At 41.3% G+C, this 10957-nt stretch overlaps 1 protein-coding gene across 1 annotated transcript; it reads left to right on the forward strand.

Moving 5' to 3' along the window:
* The first annotated feature begins 3231 nt into the window (after window positions 1-3231).
* LOC123399026 (two-component response regulator ORR42-like) lies at window positions 3232-4690 on the forward strand. Its single transcript, XM_045093460.1, has 3 exons — window positions 3232-3399; window positions 3903-4124; window positions 4246-4690. Exons 1-3 carry the CDS (start codon window positions 3247-3249, stop codon window positions 4432-4434), a joined length of 564 nt encoding a protein of 187 aa, XP_044949395.1. The 5' UTR covers window positions 3232-3246; the 3' UTR covers window positions 4435-4690.
* The last annotated feature ends 6267 nt before the right edge of the window (window positions 4691-10957 follow it).

A 10957-nucleotide genomic window follows, 5' to 3' on the forward strand; every position in this document is an offset into this window, starting at 1 on the left:
AAACGAAGAGATTATTGTCGGGTATGAAACCACCACAAAGTTATTCTTTCTGATCGGTCTATCATAGAGTTCATACTAGAATAACACCTTAAGATACATATCAACCAAGGCCCTAATGTCACCTAGATACTCCATTATCACCTCAAGTATCCGTGCGCATGATTATACGATATGCATCACATAATCTTAGAATCATCTATTTAAGCAACACATAGAACTTCAAGGAGTGTCCCAAAGTTTCTATCGGAGAGTCAAAACGTGTGCCAACCCCTATGGATAGGTTCCTAATGTCACGAACCCGCAAATTGATCACCAAAACATACATCGAGTACTCACATGAATCCATGTGTGCCAACCCATATGCATAGGTTCCCAATTGTCACAAACCCGCAAGTTGATCACAATAGATAGACACGTGCAAGACATACATCAAGTGTTCTCAAAGACTCAATCCGATAAGATAATTTCAAAGGGGAAACTCAATTCATTACAAGAAGGGAGAGGGGAGAATATCATAAGATCCAACTATAGTAGCAAAGCCCACGGTACATCGAGATCAAGACATCTCAAGAACACGAGAGAGAGAGAGATCAAACACATAGCTACTGGTACATACCCTCAGCCCCGAGGGAAAACTACTCCCTCCTCGTCATGGATATCGCCGGGGTGATGAAGATGGCCACCGGAGATGGATTCCCCCTCCGGTAGGGTGCCGGAATGGGCTCCAGATTGGTTTTTGGTGGCTACAGAGGCTTGCAGCGGCGGAACTCCTGATCCAGGTTTCTTTCTGGAGGTTTCCGTATTTATAAGACCACATGGCATCGAGAACAAGTCAGGGGGACCCACGAGGAAGTCACAAGCCCTTGTGGCGCGGCCAGGGGGTGGGGGCGCCCCCCAGGCTTGTGGCTTCCTCGGGACTCTTCTCCGGTATCTTTTTCTTCCGGTATTTTTGGTATTTTCCATAAAAAATCATCGCGAAAGATTTATTCCGTTTGTGCTCCGCCTGAAAAAGGGTCAAAAACACGGAAAAAACAGAAACTGGCACTTGGCACTGAGTTAATAGGTTAGTCCCAAAAAAGATATAAAATAGCATATTCATGCATATAAAACATCCAAAGAGGACAATATAATAGCACGAAACCATCAAAAATTATAGATACATTGGAGATGTATCAGCCACCCACGTGCTCTTTGCCGTCAGCTAGCAGACGGCAAAGAGCTCATTGATGGCAAATAAAATCTTTGCCATCAGTCAGCTCTTTGCCGTATGCCTTTCGTCTCTTTGCCATCAGCTAGCAGATGACAAGAGCTTATAGATGGCAAATAAAATCTTTGCCATCAGTCAACTCTTTCCCGTCTGGTTTTTGGTAGCTAACGACAAAGACCCTCTTTGCCATCTGCCAACAGACGACGAAGAACAGGCTGATGGCAAAGTACTTGATTCCAGTAGTGATACTTGCCTCTTGGAGGGGGAAATTGAAGCCATCGTCATCACCTACAAACCTCTCACCTTGGGAGGATCAATCTTTACCAACATATTCACCAGCACAATCTCATCTCAAAACCCTAGTTCATCTCTTGTGTTCAATCTTTGTACCAAAACCTCAGATTGGTACTTGTTGGTGACTAGTAGTGTTGATTACATCTTGTAGTTGATGCTAGTTGGTTTATGTGGTGGAAGATTAAATGCTCAGATCCATTATGCTATTTTTTATCCCTCTAATCTTGAGCATGAATATTATTTGTGAGTAGTAGCTTTTGTTCTTGAGGACATGGGAGAAGTCTTGTCATAAGTAATCATGTGAATTTGGTATTCGTTTGATATTTTGATCATGTGTATGTTGTGATTCCCTTATTGTTGTTATGTGAACATCGAGTACATGACACTTCACCATCTTTGTGCCTAAGGTAATGCATTGTGGAGTAGTTATTAGATGATGAATTTCTAGTGTGACAGAAGCTTAAACCCTAGTTTATGCGCTATTTCGTAAGGGGCTGATCTGGATGCATGTGTTTAATGCTAAGGTTAGATGTTATATTAATTCTTGTTCCATAGTTGAGGATGCTTGCAAGAGGGGTTAATCATAAGTGGCAGGATTTTTCAAGTAAGAACAACACCCAAGCACCGGTCCGCACACACATCAAATTATCAAAGTAGTGAAAGCGAATAAAACAAACATGATGAAATTGACTAGATGCCCTTGTGTCCTCGAAAATGTTTTACTTATTATTAGAGACCGTTCCGTACAATCCTTTGCTACAAGAAGGATTGGGCTACCTTGCTGCACTTTTTGTACCATTATCATTACTTGCTCGTTAAAATTATCTAGCTAGCAAACTATTTGTTACCGACAATTTCAGTGCCTCCAGAAAATACCTTGCTGAAAACTGATTGTCTTTTCCTTCTTCTCATTGGGTTTGACACTCCTACTTATCGGAAGGACTAAGATTGAGCCCTTATACTTGTGGGTCATGAGTGGCCCAAACCCACTATTCCTGTAGTGATGCAAAATTCCCATGGATTTTTGTAAGGACTTTCGGTATGGTAATTTCCTGAAATTCCAAAAACAATAGAAAATAGGAACTGACAGTGGGCGATGAATTAATAGGTTAGTCCACAAAAAGCTTTAAAATATTAAAAAGTTATAAGGATAGGCACGACGCATACAAAATTAGATATATGTTAGAGACATACAGATCAATACTATATAATTAGGCCGCATTGTAATAACTAGTATGCATATTTCCACATTGTCACTTCGATACACAAATATCTTAAAATAAATGGTTGAATACTTTTATTTAATGATTTTAATCAGATTATATTATGCATCATTCATAGGAGAGAGGTCAGGAGCTCTTGAGATTTTCTGAGATTTTGCAATATATTTCCTTATAACATGATATTCTAAAGTATTTCATTGCATTTATGAACCTCCAAAATAATGTATGCAATATCTTTCAAGTTATGAGGAAATATAATCCTTCTTCTCCCTCCCTCCCACCATCGACCACCTCTCTCGGAAAATCCTCCACGTCTTCGATGTTCTTCCTAGCACCCACCATCCATACTATCTTTCATGCTACCCAACACATCCTTCTATCAATGTAGAAGTGGACAATATTTCATATCTGGAAATATATATCATTAATAAAAGAAATCTCCCAATACTGATTTGCCATATTTATTTGAGTAGAGAGCGGCGCGGATTTTGGCAATGCGAAGGAAGTGAAGATTGGCTGGCCATGGGTAATGTCTCCCCTTCACGCCTCTATAAATACCACGACATAATCGGGGTACAAGGCAGACCACTACGAGACAGTCAAGCAGCAAGAGCGGAAGGATCTCCATTCTCCTCGTCCTCGTCGTCCTCCATCGCCTCCACCTTATCCTCCATTGTAAGCTCTAGCTTTAGCCTTCATATGCCTATTCCATCCTTTGTTTTTTGGCCTTGTTTTATCATCATGTTTGTAGTAGTATTTTTATCCATGTACTACATACATGATTTTATAAGAGGTGGGCTATATATGTGTAGGGTGGAAGTGGTTATTTATATATATATATAGTAGTTTTTTCGATTGGCGTCCATGTTTACGCCTTTATATGTAGTTGTTGCCATTTTATGGTTTAATTTCTATGTTGATGTTTATGCCATTAGTTCAAAAATGGAAAAACATGCAAAATTAACCATGCATATAACACCCAATCGGTCTTTATTATTAAGAGTACCATATTTGTTTTGTTATTGTTTTAACATGTTTTGGGAATGTTCAATTAGAGAAACTATGATGTCACATTTTTTGTTGCCTCTTATCAAGAATAAAAAATCTCCATGCATGTAATTGGCATGACTGTGTAAGGAAATAACTAGTTCATTTAATCTCACTTGTAATTTGGTCAGCTGATCATGGCATCCAAGGCCCAAGGATCCTCCTCCATGAAGGTACTAATTGTTGAGGATGATGCAGTTCAAAGGATGGTCCTATCTAACATGTTGCGCAAATTTCAATGTGAGATTACGATGGCCATGAATGGGAAAGAAGCAGTTGACCTATTCCTAGAGGGGAACAAGTTTGACATTATTTTTTGTGATAAGGACATGCCCATCATGACTGGTCCTGAGGTGCTTTAGCTTGTCCTTTCTATGTATCAATGTCTTTAAAAAAATGGCCATGTATTTATCTACACACAACTCTTTTTTTATGTATTAAAATAAACTCAAAAGTATATTTTTTGATTGATAGGCAGTTGTAAAGATCCGTGCTATGGGGGAAACAGGTGTGAAGATTGTTGGGATGTCAGCTGATGACCATGCCATGGAGGTGTTCATAAGTGCTGGTGCTAATGTGTATGTGCCCAAACCAATGAAGGTTGAGGCTCTCAAGTGTATAATCCAGGAGGTCATCAGCAAGAATATGAACACTATGGTCTAGCACAATCCAACTAGCTTGAGCGATGGAAGAATTTGTTTTGCTCATTGATCCATGTTTTATTATGTATGCATTGTCATGTCATTCAGTATCATTATGTTGTTTAATTTTGAGATGTTAATGTTAAAAGTCATTTGTTGTAAGCAATAAGAGCATGAAAGACTACCCTTATTTAATCGCATTCATATATTGCTTGATTAGCACAATTATGAATACACCGCAAGCCCGTAATGTAATACATAGCATGCATATTTCTCCATTATCACTTTGATAAAAAATACTATAAATAAATAGTCACATATTTTATTTTCCAAGTTTAATTAGGGTATGTTTTGAATAGTTGGTGGGAGCGATGTGAGGAGGTACATGAGATTTTGTAACATATTGTGAGACATTGCTTTCTAACACGATACTGTGAAGTAGTTCCTTGCATTTATTAACCTCCATGATTATATTTTGTAATATATTTACATTTACAAATATTTATAAACCTTCTTATCCCTTCGTGCGGCTGTCATGAGGGCCTCTCTTGCATGATCCTCTACGTCATCATTGGTCTTCTTCCCATCCACCCTCCCTATTCTTCCATCCCTACTGTCGTGCTACCCAACACACCCCTTTGTCCCTACATAAGTACCAATATTGCATAACTATATGAATCACTAATAATAAAATTTAACCTTAGAATATTTATTTGATCGGAGGATGTCAGATTTTTTCGTGGTGAACGAGGTGGAGATTGGCTGGCCATGGGTTGCGCCTCCCTGTTGCCCCTCTATAAATACCGTGGCATACTCAGGGGACAAGGCATACTACCACCAAATAGTCAAGTGAAAGAGATGAAAGAACTCCATTCTCCTCTACATCCAGTACTACATGACCTGTTGCGCCGATTGGCGCAAAGACCAACTACAACATGCAAGTTAAATAAACTATATCAAAGATAAAATGGAAGTAAAGTAAACTATTTGAAGAGAACAACTAACCAACTACAAATCAAAATTTAGTTGAACTATTTGATACATATAGTTCGCTTCAGGCCAGGAGTTAAGTGAACTACTCAACCCGTCACACCAATTAGCACTGAGACCAACCACGACCGGAAGTTAATGAACTATTTTCCATGCATTTTCAAATAATTCACTTAAGTTTTGACCTCAAGCTGGCCTCGTGGTCATGATTCCGGTTATAACGTCTCTTCTAGCTGGTTGGCCGTCCTATGGTTCCGTTGAAAATACTAACGGCATGAGGGCCCACACTGGTTCTCAACCGCTAAATCCATGATGACTACATTGACCACCCAAAGCAAAAGACTATCCGACTAACAAACATTGCTAGTCCATGTCGCTGAGCAAATGGAACATAAAATTTGGACGTCCTTATTTAAAATGCTTTATGTAGGATTATTAGATGACTTACATTATCAATGTTTACCAATTGATAGCGTTGATACCATGTTTACAACACTAGTAAATGATCCATGGCTAACCTGTTGGAGTGTACGCACCATGCAAAAAAACGTTCCAAGATTTAGTCAGACTGCACAATAAGCATATGTAAGTATTGCCTATTATGTATACTTTGAATGTATAGTACGACCATAATTATTCAATCTAACAAACACAAATTACAACCTGGTAGTTATGTGAAGTATTCAACATGGAGTTTTAGATAGTCCACTTAAGTTCGGACCTACAATTAGTCCGGTGGCCACGATGCTGGTTACGGTGGCTCTTCTTCGCAAGCTACCCGTCTTCTCACTATGCTGAAAATAAGGGTGGCATGAGGGCCGACATTGGTACTCAAGCGCTGAATCGATGATGATGGCCGATGACCCACAAGTATAGGGGATCAACCGTAGTCCTTTCGATAAGTAAGAGTGCCAAATTCAACGAGGAGCAGAAAGAATTGATAAGTGGTTTCTGCAAGGTATTGTCTGCAAGTGCTAAAAAGTGTGATAGCACATAGTTCTATAGTAGGATAATTTGTAGAAAGTATCTAGTAACCAAAGTAACAAGGTGCAACATGGTATACCAATCCTTATATTGCTAAGGACATGCCAAGAGTAATTCGTCTAATAGCAGGACACGTGGGTATTTTGTGTAGTAAGGATCATCACGTTTTAGTTGATTCGCATTCACAACTTTGATAAATTGTAATGTGCGTGGACCGATGCTAAGTGCTATTTTTACATGAAAAATAAACCTGCTTATGATTACCCCCTTTCTCAAGCATTCACAACAATTAATAAACAATTAGGACAAATCTAACTATAGCATGTCATCAACCCCTTACAGAATAGTGCATAAACTAGGGTTTAAGATTTTGTCAGTCTCGCAACCCATCATCTATTTACTACTCCACAATGATTTCCCCTAGGCCCAAAGATGGTGAAGTTTCATGTAGCCGACGTTCACATGACAACACTAGAGGAAACACAACATACATGTCATCAAAATATTGAACCAATGCCAAGTTCACATGGTAATTTATAACAAGACTTCTCCCACTCCTCAAGAACAAACATAACTACTCAAAAAAATAATTCATGTTCATGATCAGAGGACATAAATATGTGATTAACAATCTAAACATTCAATCTTCCAACAAGTAAAGCAACTAGCATCAACTACAAGATGTAATCAACACTAATAGCAACCCACATGTACGAGGCTGAGGTTTTGGCACAAAGACTGAATACAAGAGATGGACAAGGGTTTAAGATGAGATGGTCATTGTGAAGATGTTGATGGAGATGAGTCCTCCCGCGAGGCGAGAAACATTGGTGGCGATGAAGGCTTCGATTTCCCCCTCCCGGAGGAAAGTTTCCCTGACGAAATCGCTCCACCCAAGAGCAAAAGTGATCCTTCCTAGGTACTACCTCAAGATGGTGATACTTCATCCCAAAAGTCCCTACCTTATGTTTTCTAGGGAAAATGACATCATATAGCAGAAGAAGGGCACTCGAGGGCCCCCGTGGGCTTCACAAGGGTGAAGGGTGCGCCCCTGCCCTTGTGGGACCATGGTTGATCTTCCACCAAGTTTCTTTTTTCTAGTATTTTTATATATACAAAAATAATTCTCTACAAATTTTCAGGTCAGTTGGATCTATGGAGAATAGCAATCTCAGTTGTAAAAATTTTAGGTCCAGAATTCCAGCTAATGATAATTTCCCTCTTCAAGTAAATGTTGCAAATTAAGAGAGAAATGCATAAGAATTGTATCCTAATTATAAGAAAACTTATAAATACAAGTAGAAAATCATGATGTAAAACGAACGTATCAATGGCATAGACCACCCGCAGCAAAACACTGCATGGCTACCACTAGTAGAAACATGGCTTTCGTTCTAGCCGAATCGGAGCAATAGTCCCACTTGCACTAGGAACCGGGACTAATGTGAGCATTAGTCCCGGTTCAAACGGCTAGGATGTCGGACGGGGCTCGGTAGGCATCAGTGTTGGAATTATGCCCTAGAGGCAATAATAAATGTATAGTTATTATTATAATTCCTGTATCAAGATAATAGTTTATTATCCATGCTATAATTGTATTGAATGAAGACTCATTTACATGTGTGGATACATAGACAAAACACCGTCCCTAGCATGTCTCTAGTTGGCTAGCCAGTTGATCGATGATAGTCAGTGTCTTCTGATTATGAACAAGGTGTTGTTGCTTGATAACTGGATCACGTCATTAGGAGAATCATGTGATGGACTAGACCCAAACTAATAGACGTAGCATGTTGATCGTGTCATTTTGTTGCTACTGTTTTCTGCGTGTCAAGTATTTATTCCTATGACCATGAGATCATATAACTCACTGACACCGGAGGAATGCTTTGTGTGTATCAAACGTCGCAACGTAACTGGGTGACTATAAAGATGCTCTACAGGTATCTCCGAAGGTGTTAGTTGAGTTAGTATGGATCAAGACTGGGATTTGTCACTCCGTATGACGGAGAGGTATCTCGGGGCCCACTCGGTAATACAACATCACACACAAGCCTTGCAAGCAATGTAACTTCGTGTAAGTTGCGGGATCTTGTATTACGGAACGAGTAAAGAGACTTGCCGGTAAACGAGATTGAAATAGGTATGCGGATATCGACGATCGAATCTCGGGCAAGTAACATACCGAAGGACAAAGGGAATGACATACGGGATTATACGAATCCTTGGCACTGAGGTTCAAACGATAAGATCTTCGTAGAATATGTAGGATCCAATATGGGCATCCAGGTCCCGCTATTGGATATTGACCGAGGAGTCTCTCGGGTCATGTCTACATAGTTCTCGAACCCGCAGGGTCTGCACACTTAAGGTTCGACGTTGTTTTATGCGTATTTGAGTTATATGGTTGGTTACCGAATGTTGTTCGGAGTCTCGGATGAGATCACGGACGTCATGAGGGTTTCCGGAATGGTCCAGAAACGAAGATTGATATATAGGATGACCTCATTTGATTACCGGAAGGTTTTCGGAGTTACCGGGAATGTACCGGGAATGACGAATGGGTTCCGGGAGTTCACCGGGGGGGGCAACCCACCCCGGGGAAGCCCATAGGCTTTGGGGAGACACACCAGCCCTTAGTGAGCTGGTGGGACAGCCCCAAAGGGGCCTATGCGCCAAGAGAAGAAAAATCAAAGGAAAGAAAAAAAAAGAGGGAAGAAGTGGGAAGGGAGGGGGACTCCTCCACCAAACCAAGTCCAACTCGGTTTGGGGGGGAGTCCCCCCCCCCTTGGCTCAGCCGACCCCTTGGGAGTCCCTTGGACCCCAAGGCAAGGTCCCCCTCCCTCCTCCTATATATATGGGGCTTTTAGGGCAGATTTGAGACGACTTTCTCACGGCTGCCCGACCACATACCTCCATAGTTTTTCCTCTAGATCGCGTTTCTGCGGAGCTCGGGCGGAGCCCTGCTGAGACAAGATCATCACCAACCTCCGGAGCACCGTCAAGCTGCCGGAGAACTCTTCTACCTCTCCGTCTCTCTTGCTGGATCAAGGAGGCCGAGATCATCGTCGAGCTGCACGTGTGCTGAACGCGGAGGTGCCGTCCGTTCGGTACTAGATCGCGGGATTGTTCGCAGGGCGGATCGAGGGACGTGAGGACGTTCCACTACATCAACCGCGTTCTCTAACGCTTCTGCTGTACGATCTACAAGGGTACGTAGATCACTCATCCCCTCTCGTAGATGGACATCACCATGATAGGTCTTCGTGCGCGTAGGAAAATTTTTGTTTCCCATGCGACGTTCCCCAACAGTGGTATCAGAGCTAGGTTCATGCGTAGATGTCTTCTCGAGTAGAACACAAAAGGTTTTGTGGGCGGTGATGTGCGTTTTGCTGCCCTCCTTAGTCTTTTCTTGATTCCACGGTATTGTTGGATTGAAGCGGCTTGGACCGACATTACTCGTACGCTTACGAGAGACTGGTTTCATCGTTACGAGTAACCCCCTTTGCTCAAAGATGACTGGCAAGTGACGGTTTCTCCAACTTTAGTTGAATCAGATTTGACCGAGGAGGTCCTTGGATGAGGTTAAATAGCAACTCATATATCTCCGTTGTGGTGTTTGCGTAAGTAAGATGCGATCCTACTAGATACCCTTGGTCACCACGTAAAAATTGCAACAACAAAATTAGAGGACGTCTAACTTGTTTTTGCAGGGTATGATTGTGATGTGATATGGCCAACGATGTGATGTGATATATTGGATGTATGAGATGATTATGTTGTAATAGAAATATCGACTTGCACGTCGATGGTACGGCAACCGGCAGGAGCCATAGGGTTGTCTTTATACTAACATATGTGCTTGCAGATGCGTTTACTATTTTGCTAGGATGTAGCTTTAGTAGTAATAGCATAAGTAGCACGACAACCACGATGGCAACACATTGATGGATGATCATGGTGTGGCGCCGGTGACAAGAAGATCGTGCCGGTGCTTTGGTGATGGAGATCAAGAAGCACGTGATGATGGCCATATCATGTCACTTATGAATTGCATGTGATGTTAATCCTTTTATGCACCTTATTTTGCTTAGAACGACGGTAGCATTATGAGGTGATCTCTCACTAAAATTTCAAGACGAAATTGTGTTCTCCCCGACTGTGCACCGTTGCTACAGTTCGTCGTTTCGAGACACCACGTGATGATCGGGTGTGATAGACTCAACGTTCACATACAACGGGTGCAAAACAGTTGCGCACGCGGAACACTCGGGTTAAGCTTGACGAGCCTAGCATGTGCAGACATGGCCTCGGAACACATGAGACCCAAAGGTCGATCATGAATCATATAGTTGATATGATTAGCATAGGGATGCTTACCACTGAAACTATACTCAACTCACGTGATGATCGGACTTGGGATAGTGTAAGTGGATCATGAACCACTCAAATGACTAGAGAGATGTACTTTTTGAGTGGGAGTTTAGCATATAATTTGATTAAGTTGAACTCTAATTATCTTGAACATAGTCTAAGTCCACTTTGAATATATTTGTGTTGTAGATCATGGC

The sequence above is a fragment of the Hordeum vulgare genome, chromosome 5H, assembly GCF_904849725.1.
Source record: "Hordeum vulgare subsp. vulgare chromosome 5H, MorexV3_pseudomolecules_assembly, whole genome shotgun sequence".
NCBI classification, from domain to species: Eukaryota; Viridiplantae; Streptophyta; class Magnoliopsida; order Poales; family Poaceae; genus Hordeum; species Hordeum vulgare.

What these genes read in the sequence shown, in the direction of transcription:
- LOC123399026 (XM_045093460.1), top strand. Translation starts at nt 3,247, where the DNA reads ATGGGTAATGTCTCCCCTTCACGCCTCTATAAATACCACGACATAATC. An exon ending in CCTCCACCTTATCCTCCATT is followed by an intron (nt 3,400 to 3,902) that starts GTAAGCTCTAGC and finishes TAATTTGGTCAG; the next exon opens with CTGATCATGGCATCCAAGGC. An exon ending in CCATCATGACTGGTCCTGAG is followed by an intron (nt 4,125 to 4,245) that starts GTGCTTTAGCTT and finishes TTTGATTGATAG; the next exon opens with GCAGTTGTAAAGATCCGTGC.